This window comes from Mytilus edulis, chromosome 12 (assembly GCF_963676685.1).
Source record: "Mytilus edulis chromosome 12, xbMytEdul2.2, whole genome shotgun sequence".
In the NCBI taxonomy this organism is placed as follows: domain Eukaryota; kingdom Metazoa; phylum Mollusca; class Bivalvia; order Mytilida; family Mytilidae; genus Mytilus; species Mytilus edulis.
This window is the reverse complement of record NC_092355.1, coordinates 41,618,919-41,642,832: the sequence shown is the minus strand read 5'-3', so window position 1 is coordinate 41,642,832 and position 23,914 is coordinate 41,618,919. Positions and strand designations below refer to the sequence as shown.

Below are 23,914 nucleotides of genomic sequence, written 5' to 3'. Positions count from 1 at the left end.
ATTGAATCTTGTATCTATTTATTTCACAAGCCAGTGGGTGATTAAAGAGCATGACACTAATTTTTTGATAAATACTATGCTGACCGCGAAAGTATTTTACAGTTGGGTTGCTATCTAATTCCATTGGTACCACAGGGAAAGAGGCCCAGAAGATTGTTTCTATAAACATAAATTTCAGATATATCATGGCAGTTAATTCTTATTGGTTTGAGGAAGCCAGAGTGCCTGTAGAGACCACACTGACCTTCACCAGAAAAACTGACAATTCTAGTTCATGTCCATTAAGACTGGAATTGAATGCACCTGCAAGTTGTCGAGTTTCCAACTCACAACCTCAGTGATGGCAGGCTAGTGATACATTGTCACCTTGAGCATTTGACATGTTAACAGTTGAACCATTTTTGCTGTAAATATTTACAAAATAAAAAAGATCCTGACATATTGATATAATGCTAAATTTCTTCCTTGCTGTTTTGGCGAAATCTTCTCATGAATATTCATAACAATCAGATGTGTTTTTCTGACCTTTTCAATCTGTAAATCCCCATGCTTCAAAACAACTAACAACAAAGTCTTCTGAGATTGTTAAAATGTCATTATCATAGGTCTCACAACGATTGGTCCTACCATGGTAAATATCTCCATCAAACCAAAGTCCAAACTGACCTCTGAAAAAGAACAAATACAGTACAGATAAGTATATATTGAGGGGTTGAGAATGGGTGTGTAATATACATAACTGCATACTATACTCAGCTAAATACGGCATACAAATCTATCAACAAGACAAAATATTTGATCTTGTTAAAAGAGTATGTACATTTATTTTGGTTGTTTTAACCTGTTATATAGCTTTAAGAAGCTATATCAAGGTAACTAATACATAACAAGAATGTGTCCATAGTACACGGATGCCCCACTCGCACAATCATTTTCTATGTTCAGTGGACCGTGAAATTGGGGTCAAAACATAAATTTGGAATTAAAATTAGAAAGATCATATCATAGGGAACATGTGTACAAAGTTTCAAGTTGATGTAACTTTAACTTCATCAAAAGCTACCTTGACCAAAAACTTTAACCTGAACTTCGCACTATCATTTTCTTTGTTCAGTGGACCATGAAATTGGGGTCAAAACTATATTTTGGCATTAAAATTGGAAAGATCATATCATGGGGAACATGTGTACTAAGTTTCAAATTGATTGAACTTCAACTTCTTCAAAAACTACCTTGACCAAAAACTTTAACCTGAGGCGAACGGACACACAGACGGACGAAAGAACGAACGAACGGAGGCACAGACCAGAAAACATAATGCCCCTCTACTATCGTAGGTGGGGCATAAAAAGGATAAAGGCAATCCTCAAATTATTGTATTTGAATGAATAACCAAATTTTATTTTCAGTGATTTTATTGATGATAGATTATTGGTATTAAACACATCTTTCAGCACTCTTGATTACAGCAGTGGCGGATCCAGGGGGGGTTCCGGGGGTTGGAACCCCCCTTTTTTTGGCCGATCAATGCATTTGAATGGGAGCATATAGTTGGAACCCCCCTTTACTCTGGGTTGGGAACCCCCTCTTTTTAAAATGGCTGGATCCGCCACTGTATTATATCAGAGTGGCCATTTTTTATTGGTGAGAGTCCTCTGAGACTACTACTGACTTTTTGTTGTGAGAAAAAGAAAACAGAAATATTTTATTTATAGTAACTTATTAACTGTGGATACATTTATTTGTGTGCGTATCAATTTCTGTGAATTGAATAAATTGCATTTTTAGGCCAAATAAAAATGTATGTGTGGTTCCAGTTACATCTGAAAAAAAGTTAGGGTAGGTAGGTAGGTATTTTTTTTTTATTTTATGTTTTTTTTTTACATTGAGTCTATGGGAGAATCCTTCTGACTATAACAGTGCTTAATGAAAAATGACAATAAAATCTTAAGGGTAGGCTATTTTCAAGACGAAAAAGTAGGGAAGGTAGGGTCACTGGAACCACACATATATTTTTATTTGGCCTTAGGGATATTTCATTTCCTGGTTTATATCAAAGTTTGCATATAAGCCATTTTCAAAATTTGCATGTGTTGAAAATTCAAATTCACTGTTTGAACATACCGCTGAAAATATTAATGAATCAACCACAATATTTAATCAATGGTAAAAATTGCTTCAATTTATCAATGGGAACTAAAATTAAATATTGCATTGGTTGTATATGATTTAAGGTGGTACCTAACACTACAGGGAGATAACTCTGTAAAGTTAGCTAATTTTTACCATTGATTACGTTGTGTTGTATAAGGAATATTAAGCTTCTTAATGATCAAAATTGGTGTTTGTCAAACTGCTATATAACCAGTGTATTTTTTCTGACAAAACGGTTGGTTCAAAATTTTTGAAATTTTTATATTTTTGTTAAAGGGTCAAAGTAAATACTTTGTCAAAATTTAATTAAAATTAAACGAGTCAAATTAATTTTAGTGAAAGTGTTAGGTACCACCACAACAGCAATTTTAGCACAGGAAGAAAAACCCATTTTTTTTTTAAAGATGACTTTAACAATGACATTATTTATATTTTTAGCACAGATATTAGATTCCTACACCTTGCAAAAGTTATATAATTTTCATAACAAGTGTAACATTATTTTGTGCCTTGAATATCTGAGCATATATTACATTGTTACAATTCTGGAAATGTTCATAATCAAGGCACTATCTTTTGTGTATCTCAAAAGTGATTAATCTTGGGAGATTTAAATTTTATGCAATCTTTACCCAAAAACTAATTTACAAACTTACTGTCCAGCACCAATAGATAAACTCTCCTGGTTTCCTTTCATGAAAAAGTTATTTTCTCCTGTCCATCTGAACACCTACAGAAAAACAAAGGAAAGATGGAAATTTGGAGTTATTGTTGTAATCTGACAGCTTTATACTTTAATTTGGAAGAACAATTTCTATAAAGTTCACCTAGTACTTATTACAAAAAAACCCTCAATTTGTTAAACTGTTAAAGTGGGAAACTTAGCAAGGGGAATTATTTCTGAAAATTTGTAGAATAATATAAAATCAAGAAAATGTTCACATGTTTAAATTTTATCTTTAAGAGTAAGGAATAAGACAAACCTGAATGTAAAGCCTTACAAACATGTTTGGACCTTAAAATTGTGAAATTGTGAAAATAAACCAATTTTTCTGTAGTATTTTAAAATCTACTTTATTTGTCTCATCAACTTCTGTTAACGTAAAAATATATCCTGCTTAAGTGACCTAATCATTTTTGACACTGCCAATATAAGACAGAGGATACCTCAGTCTTATTCTTGTGATCTCCACACAGGCAAAAGAAAAAAAATCCCAATCAATTATAATCAAAAAGCAATGTTTCTTTCTCACCTTGAATTCAGGATAAAATGAATAAAGGAAAGATTCTCCTGTTCCATAGAAATGATCACTGACTTTCATCTCACATGATGTCATGGCACCAAACACCTAAAATATTACACAGAAATATTGTGGAATTTTAACTGAAAAGATTTTCTTTAACACCAAACAACTTTGGTTATAACAAATAAACATACCCATTGTTGCTAATGGTAATGGACAAATTGACAATTTTTGGAATTTTGGATCCTCAATGCTCTTCAACTTTGAACATGTTTGACTTTATAAATATTTTGATATGAGCGTCACTGATGAGTCTTATGTAGACGAAACGTGCGTCTGGCATACTAAATTATAATCCTGGTACCTTTGATAAATATTGGTTACAAATCGCATTTAGTGACAGAGGATTAACATCTAAAATTTTCCTTAAAGTTCTTGACAACCAATTACGAAGGACTTAATCTATATTGTTCATGTGTTTTTTTCATAGCCATGTTCTGACAGTTCCAAGTCAGGAATATAACAGTTGTTATACTTTTTTTATGTGTTTGAGCTTTTGATTTTGCCATTTGATTAGGGTCTTCCCATTTGGAATTTTCCTCAAGAGTTCAGTATTTTTGTGATTCTACTTTTTTCATGTTTTCAATTATTCTTGACAACCAGTAATATAGGACCAAATCCAATATGTCCATGTTTTTTAAAATGGTCATGAATCTATAAACAAGTACTTACATTTTCTGCAGTATCCTTGACGACCAGTAATATAGGAGTATCTATATCATGCATATGTCTGTACATGGTCTTCAGACTGAATCCATGTTTCTCTGTGCTGTATATCAGGGACCAAGGATATCCAACAGTTCGGGGAGGCATCACAGAGTTCAACTGTACAGATGTAGAAAATAAATACTTTTTTAACTCAGGGAATTCCAAAATAAAATTCTTAAGTATTCCAACCAACTTGCATGTAACACCCGACTTGTTTGTTTTAGTTTTCTAATTATGGAGATTTTTTCCGAAATGCTTTTTGTTTTTTGACCAAGTCAAAATCAATTTAACTCTTTTATTCATTATCATTTCATCATCATTTGTGCAGTATTAGTTTTCTTGAATTTCTGGATGTAGGTGAACCATAATTCAAATCCATATTGACTTTTCAAGAATTTTCAAAAAAGAAATCAAGTATTCACGACAAAACAATTTTTTCTGATTGCAAGAAAATAAACAAATCAACAGTACACATAATAGCAAACTGGAACCTTTTACAATATGCTCAGCGGAATTGGTTTTGCTCATTGTAGAAGGCTGCACAGTAACTTATAGTTACTACAATCAACATAATTTGAACTCTGGTGGATAGTTGTCTCATTTGCAATCATACCACATCTCCTTTTTTTATATTGAAGGTCATGAAGGTGAAATGGTACAAAATACTGAACATTTAGAACTAGATTCTTGCATTCAATATTGTTAATTTTTGACAGATATTAGATTTACAAAATCCAATACAGTACATAGTGTAATAAGTCTTACTCAAAGATTAAAATGTGACTTTCTATCATAGTGGTTATAATCTTGTCAATTTTTTTAACAAAAAAAGATCACATTAATTTCTGAACTAGCAATTTTATTCTTCCTAATTAAATATAGTTGTCAATGATAGAAAAATAACCATGAAGAGGGCTCAAGTAGGGTACCACCTTAAGGGACAAAGACAAGTTTAATCTAGAAAGGTAAAAGTAATGTCACCAAAATTCAAACTTGATCTGTGTTTTGTGGTAATATGTATTGTGTATAGGTAAAAGTGATGTCACCAAAATTTAAAACTTGATCTGTGTTTTGTGGTAATATGTATTGTGTATAAGTTTCATAACCTTTGGTTAAGGCAAGTTTATGTTAGAGAACAGAAACCAGTTTTGAGACATAATAGTATGCGTACAGACAGACAAGGAAAAACTTGATGCCTCCTTCACTATGGCGGTGGCATAAAAATTTCAAGGTTACTTTTAGGCTAATTTAACTGGCTTATTGGCAGTAGGCAGACATTTAAAACCTACCATTTCTAAGTGGAAGTCTTCTAAGATATTAGATTTAGCCAGTAATTCTGGCATCAAGATTATATCATCTGTATCTATAGATTTCCTCTTCATCATCTCTTCAGCACTGATTATCTGAAAAAAAAATATAAAACTATAATTTAATTTTGGATGTAACGCGTCTTCTGATTGGCTGACGTTATTTTGTTATCAGCCCATAGACATAATTTAGTCATGTGACTGTGACGTCATCAACGTTTTTCATGGTTTTCTACGGTTTAAAATGGAATTTAGAATTAAATTATAAGAAATGACTGTAATATTTTTTCGGTCTACTCGAAATAGCATAAAAAATATGGTGAACACTGTTAAATAACCCGCTACCCACGTTATTCAGTGTGCACCAAATTTTTTATGTTATTTCTTCATAGACAGAAAAAATATTACAGTCATTTCTTAAATAAATAAGGCATATTGAGATTGTATCAGAATGTTTGTTAACTGTAAAGTATTATGGAACAAATACAAGAATTTTATTAGCATTTTGGAGAAGCCCAACAATTTAGACAATATCCCAAAGATAAACCTTATTGGAAATTGGAATTAGCAAAGTGGTTCAATTTTCAAACTAAAATTTATCTATTCTGTAAGAAGTAGCACATGAGGGTAGCTTTATATTTTGATTACTAAAATAATCCTCATTTCTTATTCAAAAGTATTGTGGTAACATAAAGATTGAAAGTATGTAAATCATAAAAATATTTAAAAGAATACTTTGAAATTTTAAAGACATAATCTTCAGCTGATAATCTTGTTTCCTTAATGAAGGTGAAGGTAAAGGAAAGACAACCCAAATCACATTAATACCCAAGCTCACAATCTCTGACATTTTTAGTAGAATTCCTCTCAAGAGCATGCATTTATTTCTTTTCTCAGCAATGCATGCATAAAACACTTAAAAGACTATCATTCAAACAATGTTACTAATTTTTGTAATCTGTTAGTTTGTACATGTACATCAATTATAAAAGCATGTCTTTGTGACAAAGCTTGTGCAAATTCAATCCAATTAACAAAAGAAAAGACACATATACTTGTAAATATACGTCAAATTATTCAGCAAAAATTGGCAACAACAAAATTCAAACTTTTCTGTATTTGGTAATAATATTAATAAGCATTTTTTATAAGTTTCATAACTTTGGGTTAAGGAAAAGTAAAGTTACAGGACAGAAAACAATTTCTTAATTTTTAAAGGGACATAACTTGACAATTTTGAGTCAGAGTGTGGAAATGGCAAATTCAACACTTTTTTCAATTAATAAAGGGACATAAGAACTTTGAAAGTCACTCAACCAAAATTCGAACTTGATCTGGGTTTGGTGGTAATAAGCTATAGTCACACCACCCAAATTTGAACTTGATCTGTGTTTGGTGGTAATTAGCATTGTAAATAAGTTTCATAACATTTCAAGAATGAAAACCAATTTTAGGAATGTATGTACAAGGGTATGGGCATAAAAAAGAATTTAAAAAATTTAAACATCTAATTCTATTTTAATACTTTGATTTCAACTGTATGAAATTTTAATACCCAGAAATGTTTGCCAACATTTAATAATTGCTATTGATAATTGTAAACAATGGACAACATAGCTAGATTAATTTTGCAATTTCGGTAACTTATTAGCAGCAATCATTAAACTTAGCTTTAGTCTTTATAGTGTTAAACTGTCATCTATCAATCATTTCATTTTTAAAGCAAACTATTGTAGATTCATTATTATTTGTTGGATACCAATACACCTTATTGCTATTTGTCCGCCATTACTGGATATCACACAGGTTCCCGTAAATTTTTGACGCCACAAAACAAAATATCTGACGCCACAATGGAAAAGTGATTGTTGTATGCGTCAAAAGTTCAAGCGACAGGGTCAGCCGGGATTAGCAATGAGGTGTATTGTCCTGGCTTTCGTGGGTTCAGGTGAACCACGAAATTACATGTTCATCGAATAAATAATTTCTATATGCTTGTCTGCAGTCTTCTGCAAAACCACGAAATCAAATATCCACGAACATGCAAGTTTTCTTTTATCCACGAAAATAAATGAATTGACAGTATTTCCACCACCTTAAAGTTTATATTAATAAATATTTCAAGCCATAAACTGAGTTATTCAAACCTTTTTATCTGCAATAAACTGTAATTCAGAATAAGTTATTATATCTTCATATACTCTTAATCTATACTAAGTCTAATATCCAGCCAATTTATATAGTAATTTACATAGCTTTGTAGCTAAAGTTATAGGTTGTGTCAATTTCCTCACAACAAATACTGTTTGACTGGACAATACCGTATACCAGGCTATTTTCACGGGATGTAAATTTTCGCAGATAGAACAAAATTGCCATAATAAATTCAACCAATTCCAAAGTGCACAAGAAAAGGTATTGATAAAAGTTTTGAATTTGCCAAAATAATAACTGCCAAAATATTTCGTATACCTTATTCAACAAAACTTGTGACATTTTACACCTGTGAAAATAACCTGCTATATGGTATTAGATGATATGTCCAAAATGGATAATAAAATTTTATTTTATCCCATTTTGTGAAGATGTGGAAGGATATATAAAATTTTTATTGATAGCAGCTCATGATCAGTAAATCAAATGATGTAAACTGAGAGACTGATTTATATACAGAAGTTGATTCTAAATGTTCTTAATAGTTATCAAAGGTACCAGGATTATAATTTAGTACGCCAGACACACGTTTCGTCTACATAAGACTCATCAGTGACGCTAATATCAAAATATTTATAAAGCCAAACAAGTACAAAGTTGAAGAGCATTAGGATTCAAAATTCTAAAAAGTCTTAAATTGCCAAATTACAATGGCTACTATGAACCTGAATTTCTCACTTGGCAAATACATGTATATTTCTTAAGAAAAAATGAACTCGTAAAAAATTTAGCTAGGAATGACTTTGTTTACATCTTAATCCCCATAAGGTTCCAAAATGTTTCGTATTCAAGTTTGAAATCTAAAGATGCTAGCTTAAGTTAACCATAGAGCCTGATGAGCTATAAGAATTAACAAAAGGGGGTTCAAATATAGTTTATCAACCAAATAGGGACCAAAGTATTATAAGGTATTTCCATTAAAACATTCCATTACTATTTAATCTACCCAATGATATGCGTTATATATAGTTATATACATACAGATGTCTGGCAAACACAATACTTACTCTGCAAACTTTTTTCAACTGCAGAAACAAAACACATCTCAAAAACTTACCTTTAACTTAAAACTGTCATTTTGAGGCCTTTTATAGCTGACTCTGGGGTATGAGCTTTGCTCATTGTTGAAGGCTGTACAGTGACCTATAGTTGTTAATTTCTTTGTCATTTGGTCTCTCTTGGAGAGTTGTCTAATTGGCAATCATACCACATCTTCTTTTTTATAGAAGTCCCAAACTGGATTTGAGCAATAATTGATTGATCTTCCATTTTTACACTTGATAGGTATTTTTTTTCCTTTTGGAATTTTGTTAATGATGAAAAGATAATCTACCAAACCCATGATTTTAGTTAGCTCATAAAAGACAAATAGCATTGATTTAGTACCTAAAGTTAGAATAGATTTTAATAGAGACTACAATTGTGAAAATTAAGTGCAGTTTTAAAATGTTATTTTAAAAAGTTCAGTTATTTCAGGGCTATCCCATTAAAATGTATGTGGGAGAGTAGGAAAAGACTTCCAAAATATCCCTACAACCAAGAACCACTTTTTAGACAATTTTGCACAATGGTAATTGCTTATACTAAAAATAGACCCATGATCAACATTCAAAAACTAAACTTCCCCAGATACATTTTAATGTATAGCCCTCATCTAGCATTTGCTACCAGAAGTGCCATTTTAGTTACAATTAACCATAGAAAAAAATAGTTTTGAATTGTTAGACATGTCACACAAATAACATCTTCCATTTAACAACATCTCAAAATTTCGGTATATTTTTACCTCCCAATCTTTTTGTAAACTACCTCCGCCAAAATATTCATCTAAAATTTCAATGTCTCCTGACTCTTCGGCATCCTCAGACAAGACAACAAATCCTCGTTTTTCCGCCATCATGTCATCGTCATCTCCGTATATCTCAGGTTTCCACTGGACGAAAAAAGCATACAAAGGATCTACTCTGAAATACGAAATAATATATATATATATAAATGTTTCTCTGAACAAAGAAAACATTACGATCCAACAATTTTAATGTTCATCTTAATACAGACTGTTTTCATCTGTAGCTTGAATAATTATTTCACGGTAATATATGCACGGTCTATTTTCAGGGGGACATGTCAACAGTAAATCATAGAAAACAGTCCCAAAATGTTACTACTAAATGACCATTCATTGCTTTGTTTATTGTGTCCTATGGACTTTTTGTAATTGTGATATACATTAAGTATATTATAAATCATATATGAGAGTTCAATTTTTAAATTTGTTGCATGTATGTTGAACATTTAGAACCTCCAGCCTATGATGGTCTTTTTTTTAAATTTTGGTTTATACGTTTGTTTCAGAATTAAGTGTGCTAAACTAGTGTATATTCTTGTTTAGAGGCCAGTTGAAGACCCTTCGGCTGTTTTTTGCTCTTTGGTCGGGTAGTTGACTCTGACATATTCTCCATTTTTACTCTCAATTCTGTTTTAGTTTTGCTACACCTATCCTGTCACAATTTTGGAATGATAAAACCTTTGCAAATATTTCTTTTTTCACAGTTCTACAATTTTATCTTGGTACTGACAACCAGTTGTCTATAAACAACTGGTACCACTTACTTTTCTCTTGGTATTGAGAACCAGTATTCTGGTTTCTTTTTCTGTTTACTGTAAGCAGCAATAGGACAGGTCTGTGATATCTCTCCTCTGATTGGTTTACCTAGTCGTATGCAGAGGTACAATGGGGGATCTTCATAACTTACTGCTGGTTTTGGTATTAATTCTGGAAATAAAAGATACACAATTCTAGTATAAGTTCATAAAATTACATAAATACAGCAATTTCAAATCATCTTTTGAACACCTTTTTCTTCTCCAGTTTTAACATTAATTGTGTCTCAAGTACTATAACAACATGAACAAATTTCATCAAAATGGTATATTCTAATGCAACAACGTTTGTAACGTTCATTTTGATTGGATAACGTCACTTTCTTACATGAGGGGGGATAGGACCTTTATCGGGACTCCGGGATCGGGTGTTTTTAAGCTCGGGATTTCGGGATTTACCCCTTCGGGATCCGGGAATTCTTTTTTTCGAATTTTGGGATCCGGGATTTTTATTTATTTAAATTCGGGACCTCGGGATTTCGTGTTTTTAAGCCCGGGATTTCGGGATCATGACCCCTCCTATCCCCCCTCTTACATGGCATCAATTGACAATTGATGCTATGGGACGTACGCGCAAGCGCAGACGGCTTATGACAGATTTTAAATACATGTTTTAACGTTGTTTTCTGTCAGTTTCATTAGAATGGAGATAACATTATTGTATTTTAAGCTCCGACGGCTAACGCGTCACCAGTAAACTTAATTTGCGACCATCAAATCCCCAATTGATGCCGTCGGAGCTTAAAATACAATACAGTTATCTCCTAAGTATAATGTTACGTTTATTGTTTGATTGATTTTTGGTGTTTAATGCCATTTTCAGCATGAATGCCTATTTCAACATTTCAAGGGTGTCAGTTTTTACTGGTGGAAGAAGCCTTAGAGACCCACCAACCGGTAACAGGAAAACTGGCAATCCTAGTCAAATACAAAATGTAAGATTGCAGTCGAACGCAACTGCCACGTTGGAGATCCTATTTATGGCAAATTAAAAATTGGAATGAAAGCCTTCGTACAGGCTTTGGATGAAAATGCAGATAATCCAATCATTTTAGAGTTCTTTAAAAAATAAACCGCTCATCTATTACCCTTATCATTTTTTTCTCAATTTGCAACAGTAAAATAGATGACTTACCTCCTAAAGTTTTTGAATTATTATAAATTCTGTTTAAAACCCTACCTTCAAATACTAGACATTTGTTATGAAATTTCATTGAATTACTGTCAACAACATTTATTCATGATAAAATAAAAGCAAATCTGCCATAAAATCTAGGTTGTTCAATAAAAATATAGAAAAACTCAATTTCCCTGGCAACAGCTGATATTGATTGTAAACACTTTAATCTAAATATAGACGAATGTTTACATTTTTATGTTAAAACGTCAGATGATTTTTTTGTATTGTCTATTGCCTAATGTACAGTAAAAAAAAGATTTGTTGAGATTGATCATAATATAGTTTTAAAAGTTTAATCAGATAAATTGATTGGTTATTGTTTGCATGAGGCCCAGGAGGACTATCTATTGGTCAATTCCAACACTGAGAGAGAAAATTAGTGTGAAAATAAAATGAAACTGAAATATTTCTTCGAAAAAGTATGCAATTTCATGAATTATTTGATATTTTCTATATTTCCTGTATCTTTAAACCCCAAAATTTTAAAGTCATCTTTCAGGAATCATTCAATGATTAATTGACTTTGTGAGAATTAAAGAGGAAAATTGAAACCTAAAGAGTACATGTAGGACGTAATTGGAATAAGAATGGTGCAAAAGAAAATATGCTACTAAGTGCTAGAAATTTGCAGTAAAAATTGACAAAAGAGCACTACACAACAACTATAGATTTTATAGTAAAAAAATCTTGACATCAGAATCATGTCAATAGAAAAATCACAACATTTTTGACACACTACAAAAATTTACATGTCTAAACAAACATGGTTGAGCATTTAATTTTTTAACCCTGGCCTGGTCTATCAAAAGACTTGAAAATTGGTATTGATGCTTCACTCAGCTAAGCACACAGCATTTAATAAGGGTAAGAGCAAAGACTAGTCAGGTGTCCAGGTCGAGTGACACGTCTACCAGTGGACTGTTACCTAGCTATATATATAGTGAACTTAAGCACATTGTAATATTGCTGAGGGCTTTGGGTTAGCACAAATCAGGGTTTATTTTCATATCAAGGTCATAGAAGTTCATTGGAAATAAGAAGCAGAATCAGTCTGTAAATTACAATCATGACCACTATACATACTTTCAAACTCCCTCAGGAAAAGTTGATCTCAGGCTATTTTGGCTGTTCTATCTGACCCTTTTTGGATCACAGCTCATAAACATTAAATGTGTTTGTCTTTCCAATCATTTGGTTGATTTTAGAATTACTGTCATAGGTACACTATGTGCACCTTTCACAATTTAAATAATGGAAGCATTTTTGCAATATCATAATAAGGTTAGTTCTCATGCCATGTTATCAGTTTATTAGATAATTTTAATTATGAATGAAATCACATAGCCAATGAAATTTTTCAAAACTCAAAAATAGAAATGCGGGAAAGTATATGGTTAGTGTTTCAGCAAAATGGAAAAAAATGCATTGAATCAGTACTGTCAATACAATTTTAGTTCATCAGGAAGGAGTCTTTTTTTAAATATTAAATACTGGAGGTTTGCCACCTCTGTCACACTTTCATGCATACAACCATTAAAAGCAAATGTTCAAAAAGGATATTATATACAAAATCCACTACCTATCAAGGGCAAGGTATAGAGTTAAAAATTTCATATTACATAGAGGGGCATAAAGGGGGGTATCTGCACGGTAGAGCGTGAAATAAAATTGCCATTTCACTATGAACGAACATTTAAAAATGTCTTGCACGTTGTTCTTTTTACCAACATCACAAAACACAGTGAATAACGAACCTTTTTCACAGCTACACGTGAAATAAAAATATAAAAACACATTGCACGAAAATAACCCTTTACCACCCTCAACATACATATGAGGACAAGAACAAATGAGTGCTATAAGTATTTACAACAACTCATAATGAAAAATAATCCTTTCTAAATGATGTTTTAAGATCAATCGATCATATAATTAAAAGGAATAGGTTGAAGAAAGGCTATGCTTACTACAACAATAATAACAGACATGTATATAATATTGTGAGATTATCTCCCTTGTAAACATGGTATTATAAGGTTATCTCCCTTGGCGATATTTATAAGAAACTCTGTTTTCATTCTTGGCATGGTTGGTAACCACCTTATAACATGAATATAGAGATACATGTACATGTATTTGGATACTGTAAACCAACTTATTTTCGCGAGCGATTTATTTTCGCGACTTTCGCGAGGAGAAAAATAATGCGAATATAAATCGTCGCGAATAAGTAAATCGTTAATAATCTACATCAAGGAAATAAGAAAATCGTGAATTTTAAAAGGCGCGAAATGGACTAGAATTGGTAAAACGCGAAATAAAGTATCCGCGAAAATAAGTTGGTTTACAGTATATATAAATATGGCAGTAACCTAACAACATAAAAACAACCAGGAGACATCTCAAGATCTGATCTTATTCTTAGTTTAAATTAAAACAGGAAAATCATGGGTTTTAGTGCAAGACAGAAGAAGTAAAGATGATCCCCTTTCTCAATCATTTACAGGTCACAGGGTCATTTAAATGAGACATCTGGTTCAAAGGTCATCTGCAAAACCCCCAATCATTTACAGGTCACAGGGTCATTTAAATGAGACATCTGGTTCAAAGGTCATCTTTAAAACCCCCAAAGGTCACAAGTCAAATTTGCCAATGTTAGAACTTTCATTCACGTCATATAAGATCTTAAATGTCCCTTGGCCTTCCTGTATCAGCAGGATAGTCAGACTAACTCAACAAAATAATGCAATTCTTCATTACAAATCCAGGAAATTGTCTTTTGACCAGAGGAATCTTGATTCTTTTTAACTCCAAAAATATTTTGAAGCAAAGGTTGTGACTTAAAGACAACGTTTAACAACCAGACATGCAGATACTTACCCATAACTAAGCAGTCAAAGAAATAAATAGTATTTATGAATAAACCAGCTGTTAACTTACAATTTATTGTAAAAATCTTGCTTCTATAGCAGAATATTTTGGCTGTATCTTTAATTACAGCTAATGTGGATTTTTTTCTGCCTACTGTGGCGTGTGGACAGCTTGTTCCTTTCCACACAATAATACATGATATAAATTTAACTCAAAAATTTTTGTTAAAATATTGAATACAAAAGCTAAAGTCATATTTTGTCAACTGCGCAGTACTGCAGAATGCTTAATTTTCATGAAAACTTTAATTTGTTGTTTACTAGCTTCAAACCTTTTCTCAAATGTTTTTGATTCTGATCATAGTCAAAGATTTTTATTAGAGATTTTTATCATAATCATGAATTCAGCAAACAGACAATTAATGATTTTTCCTTTTTTTTTTTTATGAAATTGAGTAAACAAATTATATTTGTAATTTTTGTTGTTGATTTGTACACATTTTTTTTAACACTGCATCTATTAGACCGTTGATTTCTGGAAATGTTCATGGATATAATGTTTAGAATGTTTTGATCAATGCACTTTATTAAGTGTATCTTAAAAGAAGCGATACACCTTGTAAGTTTTAAAAATCAACTCAGTACCATAGAGTTTTGATAGCATTGTATGCAATCTTTACCCAAAAACATTCAGATATTGAGTTATATTTTCACCAATACTTACTATCAAATGACTGAAATAATTCTGGTTTATCAGCAAGTTTTACAGCACTTTCAACAGCCACAGCAAAATCTTGTTCGGTCATGTTAATACTTAAATTAGTACCAGATGAGGAAAAGTTCCGTGGAGTTTCCTTCCGGACTTCACTATTCCGTGGGTTTTCCTTTGGGATTTCACTTACATCTTTAATATCAGCCCTACTGTCTGGTTTGAATAATCCTGTTGCATAATTTACGAAAGTGTTAATGTGAGGCGAAATAGAGGTTAGTGATCCGCTGAATGATCCCAGAGATTTTGGTTGACTCGAAGATTCTTTTTCTTTTCTACTTGTCATACTAACGATCGGTACATCAACAGGAGCAGAGGATGTTCGATCCCTGCTTTCAAAATCTGTCATACTTAATCTAGACAAAGTAGATTTGACATCCTGTATATCTTTTTCTGAAACTTCACCTTTGCTGTTTTCAGAGACAGGCATGTAAACAATATTACCAATTCTCATCTCACCCGGAGATTGATTTCCATTTTTATCATCACTTCCAGAATTGTTTTCAGAAACAAGTTGATTTTCAATAATAACATCTTTATTATCATTCTTGTCTGAATTTTGATTGGTTAAATCATTTTCATTATCCTCTAGATAGAATTTTTCTGTCTTATTTTCTGGCACACTTAAATCTATTAAATCCACGATACCTTTATCATTAGTTTTTTCTTCGACCAAAGTATTTTCATTTTCCGATGCTTCATTGTCAAACAATGTTTTACGAACATCACTACTTTCATGTTCTTTTGTTGTCTCCCCGCCAAAAGACGACTGACTTATAATTTCAAAGTTTGAAGACACAGGTGAATAGCTCTGAGTAAGTACTCTATTGCTACTCGGACTTTTTTGCGGTGAAAGTTTTTGATCAGCTACACCACATGAACAAATACTTGTTGTTTCTGAATGTTCGCTGGTTCCTGATGGACTTGACTTTTCTTGTATGACCTTTGAACCTATTTTGAAGGTTGTGACACTATGACCTCTGACCCATGACTGATAATGAGCACAAGTTCTATCATGGTATACCTCTGGTTTTGGAGTATCTTCTGATTCATCCCTATCAATAACAAATGTAATAATAAAAACAAATGTAATAATAAAAACAAATGTAATAATAAAACAAATGTAATAATAAAAACAAATGTAATAATAAAACAAATGTAATAATAAAAACAAATGTAATAATAAAACAAATGTAATAATAAAAACAAATGTAATAATAAAACAAATGTAATAATAAAACAAATGTAATAATAAAAACAAATGTAATAATAAAACAAATGTAATAATAAAACAAATGTAATAATAAAAACAAATGTAATAATAAAACAAATGTAATAATAAAAACAAATGTAATAATAAAACAAATGTAATAATAAAAACAAATGTAATAATAAAACAAATGTAATAATAAAAACAAATGTAATAATAAAACAAATGTAATAATAAAACAAATGTAATAATAAAAACAAATGTAATAATAAAACAAATGTAATAATAAAAACAAATGTAATAATAAAACAAATGTAATAATAAAACAAATGTAATAATAAAAACAAATGTAATAATAAAACAAATGTAATAATAAAACAAATGTAATAATAAAAACAAATGTAATAATAAAACAAATGTAATAATAAAAACAAATGTAATAATAAAACAAATATAATAATCATCCAGATATAATTTAAATGATGCAGGGTAACAATTAAAGGCAGAGTTCCAGTTGAGGGAATTACACCTTTGTGAATTCTGCAGTCACAAGCATACAATCACTGTTATACTTGTAGTACTGGTAGTAGAGATTTATACTGCAACTAGTTGTGTATGTTTAAATTTGTTTTACAATTTAAATAGCTATCAATGTATTAATTCAAGTTGCAGCATATATTTTTTTTTTAGGTCAATGTCATAGAAATATAAACATTTTTGTATTTAGCATAAAGCTGTGGAAGGGCTCGGTAGAACCTCTCCCTTTTCCAGTTTCTCAGCCTCATACAAAAAAGTTTATTATTTTTCTGACATTGACCTAATATTATATATGTATTTGTCTTGGTTCTAAAAGTGTTTAGATTACATTTTTATGAGCACTCGAGGTCACCTTGTTCTTGTTATAGATTGACTTTTTGAATTTAGGGAACAAACTGCACGTTTACTGAAATTACTAAGCTCTGATTACTTGCACAAGTTTTTGCTATACATTTGGTTACATGTGCTCTTCAACTTTTGTAGATAGATAGATTCTTTATTCTCTAAGTACTAAATACAAGTTTTCATAGAAAGTACAATATCAATACAAATTATACAATAGTTGAGGGTAAACCAAAGCAGTACAATAATGTAAAATGAAGTAAAACTTTTTGATGACATACATGTATAATACACATTTTGGACTTCCATAAATCTTGGTATCAAGCATTGCTGAAGATACATGCTTTCAAGTGTTTAGTGTTGTGGGATTGTGATGAAGATAAATCCAGAAAAGCTTTTTGGAAGCACAAAATTTATAAAGTTTTATTTTCATTTAATATTATTATGCTATTTTTATGAAAGGAAATAAGTCTGTGGATTAATTTAAAACATATGAGTTGTCTCCACAAAGTAGTTTCCCCCCACCCCTTTTTCTGTCACTAATTACAATAAAAGGCAATACATACTTGTTTTTCTTTCTATTCATAGCAACTATATCGTGGTACATGGCACAGCTGATGATCATATCCATAGGGGCAATAACTCCGTATGTGTCTGCTCCATGCTCTATGACTAAAGGGTCTGACACATTTGGATCAAACATAACAGCGTTAGGGGTAACCAGTAAAACACCAGAGACCACACCCTGAAATTAAAACAGAAAAAGCATTTTAAGATGTGAATTAAGCATCTAGGTAAACAGTTTCTAGAATTACTGTGGATTAATTCATTTTCATAGTTACCAAATTTTCAAAACTGTTTCAAGTTTGTATATAAAGTTTAAAAAGGGGCAATTTCATCTTCTTAATTCTTTTTGTTTTCAAGATAGATAATAGCAAGGATAAAACAAATTTTGTTCATTTTACTTCTATCATTTCTCACACTATGTTCTTTTAATGTATTTAAATTGAATGCAGCACATAGGCAAAAAATTAGATCCTTACTTGAAAAGATTTTAAAATTCAATTATACATCTTGTTTTAAAATATAGCATTCAGTGTAATGTTATTGCTCAAACTTATATGTAATAATTAGAAGAGCACAGGATAATTCATGGCCCAACATAAAAATTTAAGGAAATTCTGGAGCATCATTAAACGGTAAAACCTGCTGCATTTTTGTGCACCTGTCCTGGGTCAGAAATCTGATTTTCAGTGGTTGTCTTTACTTTGACTATGGTTAATTTTTAAAAATTGAGACTTGGCGAGTTGTCTCATTGGCACTCATATACCACATCTTCTTACATCTATTAAACTTGTTTTAATATAAAACATTCATGGCTATCAAAGCTAAACAAAAGTGTATCAATTTAATTAGATGGGAAACAAAGGTACATAGGTAAAGATATGTAAAAAAAAGAATGTGTCCATAGTTCACAGATGCCCCATTCACTCTATTATTTTTTATGTTCAGTGGACCGTTGTATTGGGGCCAAAACTCTTATTTGGCAATAAAATTAGAAATATCATATCATAGGGAACACATGTACCAAGTTTAAAGTTGATTGCACATCAACTTCATCAAAAACTACCTTTACCAAAAATTTAACCTAAAGCAGGACAGACTGACAAACAGACGGACACACAGACCGAAAAACATAATGCCCCTAAGTGGGGCATAAAATATAAAATCACAAACCTGGCCATCAGTTATATGTTTACAGTTGACTTTAATAAATCTCTCATAACAATCCTGGTCCAGCTGTTGTATTTCATCCTCATCTAATACATGTGGTATGACAAACTCAGCATCATCTTTAGGGGAGGTAACTGGTGTCTGTCTTTGAGCATGACCTGGTACCCTTGATGGTGGCTTGTCGGCCATCTTGACAATTGGTATGTCCTAGAAAAGTTCACGTTAATATCAATTATTTAAGAAATCACTAAGAATATCATTATTTTCAGGTTAACATATTCTTTTTAATTTACTAAGTATTTATTCAATTGATATCTATACATTTGGTAGTTGATAAACATCTAATACCCCTACCTTATCACAGTATTGTTAACATTGGTAAATATAATATACATGTATGTGCAGATGTATGTATGTGCCTGTCCCAAGTCAGGAGCCCAAAAACTCAGTGGTTGTGGTTTGTTGATGTGAAACATATTTTGTTTTTTTTTATAATTTTTTTGTACATAAATTAGGCGGTTAGTTTTCTCATTTGAATTGTTTTACATTTGTCATTTTGGGGACCTTTTATAGCTATGCAGTATGGGCTTTGCTCATTGTTGAAGGCCATAGTCTTTCTGTGTCATTTGGTCTCTTGTGGAGAGTTGTCTCATTGGCAATCATACCACATCTTCTTTTTTTATAGACGTTATTATTTGTAAGTAATAATCACAAATCTAAATGTCATATGTATTCAACACAAGGGATGTTTATAGAAAATTGTGTTATCATTTTTGGTCAAAATACAAAATAGTTAATTATTGACAAACAGACTGCTTTCAAATTTATATGTTCAATAATCTGTTTGTCTGTTTGTCCAATGTCATCACATACCATCTTAAAAATGTCCCATCTGGTTTCAATGTCAAAATTTAAAGTAACTATGTACTTTCATGGCACAAGGATACAAATTTTTCTTAGTTGCAAATAAAGTATTTTCTCAATTGATTTTTTTTCTTTAATTTGAAGGGTCTGTAGTTGAAGCATTGCAAAATAAAAGCCTGTTCCTACTCAAAAAGCAGTTTTTTCCCAGCAGAACTTCAAATTTCACCTTTACCTTCACATATCATTGCCAATTCACTTTGCAGAATCTACCAAAATCCTTTTGTTTTTGTTATTTTTTTTTGTCCGAAATAAGCGTAAAATGTTTGTCAACGGAAGTTAAGCAAACAAGAATCACTCAAATCTTATTATTGAAGGATAATTTTGTTTTATTCATATTGCGTCCATTCATGAAACTTATATTTTATATTTGATCATATTCAACATTTGTTGAAGGCCATGTGCTGATCATGACATTTAACTATTTGTTTTATTTTTAATTTTTTTCTTGTATTTGATTGGTGTTCAAGCTAAAACAATGAGAATTAAGAGTTTCTTGAAATTTTGCATGTAACTTTTTTTCTTTCCCTGTCTTACCATCCTAGGTCTGTCATCCTTTGGTGGACTTCCAACTACCATCTCTACTTCTTTCTTCTTCTCTGCTTTCTTCTTTCTTTCTTCTGATGGAATGTATAAAACCTGGAAAACACAATGACAGACATTTGATTTAAGATGACAGTAGTTTACAGATGTACACACTTCCTCCCTTGCTTCAAGTATGATGTTACTTTTTCAGGTATTCGACTTCCCCTTAAAATGTTTTATTCCCTTTTGCTTTTTGTGTGCTATTAGCATTACAAATCAATAGCCAGTAACCAGGCTGTTACTTTCTTTCATTATCTTCAAACTTACATTTTCAAATAAAGTGTTTGGAAAAAATAATTGTGTAATTGCTATTACACTTCTTTATATAATACAGTCATTTCATAATAAAATTTTAGAGGAATCTCTTTTCATAGCTTTTTTCTTCATCAAATATTGCAAGGAAAGAAACGTCTTTTCTCTTCATTAATTAAAGATGTACACAGTTTTTATAATGATTGATTAAGATGTTCATTTTATTAATGTTATTCCATTTTATGGACAACCTGCAATAGTGCTTTACAGGCTCTTGTCCAAACAGCTGTTAAGTGCCGACACAAACAATAGTCAATAAGCATACAATAAATCATTATTTAACACTTATGGACCAAAAAAATCAGGAAAAATCGAAAAAAAAAGAAGTAAAGCTCCATCTCTCTCCAAAGTTACAATATATATGTATTAAACTGTGGCAAACAAAACTGGTATAGGCAGCTTTTTTTTATTACTTATTTTCATATATAAATTAAGATATTAGAAATATTTTCAAAAATCGTATTTAGAAATTGGAATCTATGAAAGATTTTTAATTACCAAACATAAAATGAATCAAACATTTTGGTTAATTGAATTTTTTGTAAGCATGTAAACCAACATTTGTCTTCCTTATAAAATTGCACATTAAGCTTTGTGTCATTATGATTTGAATATCTATGGTTATATTACCTCTTTAATTTTGTAGACTTTAGAAATACTCCAATGTTTTCTAATTTTGTGAATCTTTTTAAATTTTGATTTCAGCATTTTTTTAACATCTGCCATCCTTAAATTTTATTATAAAATTGACTAAAAACCAACTTTTTCTGGTTTTGAATTATTTGTACAATATCATAGATCACATGTCTTTAATCATGATTACAAATAATCACCCTCACACCTGAGATAACCAATGTTTACTTATAAAACTATGTGACCGTTTAATCATTGTCAAGAGGTCAACAATTCTGATGCAAATGACCTTTACATTGAATCAACCAAAAAATAACAAAATTTCAAAATCACTAAGAAAGTAAAAAACAACACCTTTGAAAAATTTATAAGTAAATAAATATTTATTTGTTTGTCAAAATCTGGACAACCTTGTCTTACATTTAAGAAAGCAGTTCAAGGTTTCCTTTTTTATCTTTTAAATTCCTAATTCGATATCAGACATAATATTCTTTCTCAGGTCATTATGTCCAATATCTACTGTAAGTTTTTAAATAACAAGATTTCTAGTTTTATTTTGAAAATCTGTATAAATCTATCAATAATTAAATTATGATTACTAAATCATTACATAATATTTTGAAACAATCAATACATTACTTATTTTGCAATAGCAGAAGCTGTCTTTGGTTTATCAAAAATGTAACAAGTCCCCCATACTCATTTTTAATAAGGGCCAGATCTTGGTTCAGAGGGGGAGGGGTGGTTCAACAATATGTCCTCATCCGAAAATCATATTTATTGTCAAAAAAAGGGAGAGTACATATTACTTTATGATTTCAATATGATTCTACCTCATTTTCAAAATGGGGGAGGGTTCAAACATAAGTCCCTAAAATCAAAAGCATTGATTGTAAAAAATGGAGGGTATATTAGTTCAATATGCTAAGAAAACAATTCTTCCCCTGCAGGTTCTGGTAACTCCAAAAATTTGGGGAAAACTCTAAATAGTTGTTGAAAATACATTCTTAAGACTGCCATACCCAGATACAATCGGAAGTTTCACTCAAATGTAGGCAAACTTTTTGGTAACATGCTTACTGGGGTCCACTCTATATAAACAGACTACAGTGAAATTCATCTATCTGCATCCCTGTGTCTTCCATATCAAGTAAAAGGGGATAAAATCGGCCAGTCCTTATTTGCACCAGATGACCAACTTCAAGGCAGCAAGCATCCTGCACACCCATTTAAGTATAAAAACAAGATAGCTGGCATGAAAAACAAACATTCTAAACAAGATTCTTAATTGCTGATTGTTTGACATCACATGCGGTCTAACTTTACAAAAATTTACGATTTTTTATTTGTAAATTGATGCTGGCTAAGAACTTTACAAACAGTCAGAAGTTTTTTGGGGTGTTACATAATAATTTCAAGTAGTTCCTTTTATGAACCAACTTATTTGAAGTCCATGTACTGTATTACCTTTATGCAATCCCTCTTCCCCCTTCCAATGTATCCAAGTATTTACATCCAAACTGTCATGTCAACCATTTTTGAGTCACTTGACAATACAACAAATGAGATCTCCAATTTTTTTATCTCGAAAAATGTACAAATATTGAACAAGCTGTCAAATATTATAAATATTTCTAACATACATCTACAATCTTTTTCAAATTTCTGTTTTGCATTTATAAGTACATTTATTGTTAACAACATGTAACAGATGGGAATCAGTGTCTCTCTTTGTGGTAAAATTCAAACAAATTGTACAAGGTTAAAAATAAGTGCGTTATACATTGAAAGCAATCAGTAAAAAAATAAATTCAAGGCATTCTTTCAATTACATTACAATGTACTTGTAACAAATTTATACACGAATTAAATAGTTAATAGTTTAGATTTAACATGGGTAAATTTATAGTCATGCAGCTGGTCAACAAAACTGCCATTTACAAACAATCTGAAACTTAAACACTATGAAGACTTTAACATGGTTCATAGTGACAAAGACACTGCTTTACATCTGCTGTGAAAGCTGAAGAATATATGACAGAATTTTTTCTTTGTCTACAATGTTTCTTATAAATGGTGGAAAAATAAGTCAATATAAATTTATGACAATTGCAGAAGTCATCATCACTTACTTTTTACAAATTATATATTACAGAGGCGAATTAAGGAAGGAGGGGAGGGAACTTGACCCCCTTTCTTGAAAAAAATGATTGATTATATAGGGAATCAATGAAGCATGACTGGAGCAGGTCTCTAGGCAGTCAGTATGCCCCCTCTCATAAAAATGTCTGATCATCTGCCACTTTATCAGATGAAAACTTTCATTATCTTAGTCTATGGACAATTAGGTCAAAAGTAGGTCAACTAATTCAAAACTCTAATACAATTTTTTAAAGAATTCAAGTGGTCCCTGACTGTAACTCCATCTCATAAAATCATCGCTGATTATGATGACCAGAATTAAAATTTG

At 31.2% G+C, this 23,914-nt stretch overlaps 1 protein-coding gene across 7 annotated transcripts in view; it reads right to left on the bottom strand.

Moving 5' to 3' along the window:
• Positions 1–526: 526 nt before the first annotated feature.
• The window catches only part of LOC139498489 (oxidation resistance protein 1-like), a 56,781-nt gene continuing 33,393 nt past the window's right edge, over positions 527–23,914 (bottom strand). For 3 of the 7 annotated variants that reach the window (XM_071286886.1, XM_071286890.1, XM_071286892.1), the window contains 12 exons: positions 20,452–20,553; positions 18,997–19,200; positions 17,826–18,004; positions 15,126–16,225; positions 10,301–10,463; positions 9,474–9,651; positions 7,621–7,638; positions 5,456–5,569; positions 4,131–4,283; positions 3,408–3,503; positions 2,811–2,884; positions 527–668 (listed from right to left, as the gene is read on the bottom strand). In XM_071286886.1, coding sequence (XP_071142987.1) covers positions 530–668; positions 2,811–2,884; positions 3,408–3,503; positions 4,131–4,283; positions 5,456–5,569; positions 7,621–7,638; positions 9,474–9,651; positions 10,301–10,463; positions 15,126–16,225; positions 17,826–18,004; positions 18,997–19,200; positions 20,452–20,553 — 2,520 coding nt within the window. In that variant the 3' untranslated portion in view covers positions 527–529. Of the gene's footprint in view, positions 669–2,810; positions 2,885–3,407; positions 3,504–4,130; positions 4,284–5,455; positions 5,570–7,620; positions 7,639–8,694; positions 8,713–9,473; positions 9,652–10,300; positions 10,464–15,125; positions 16,226–17,825; positions 18,005–18,996; positions 19,201–20,451; positions 20,554–23,914 lie in introns of all 7 variants that reach the window. The other 4 variants (XM_071286889.1, XM_071286891.1, XM_071286893.1 and 1 more) reach the window with 2 other exon arrangements.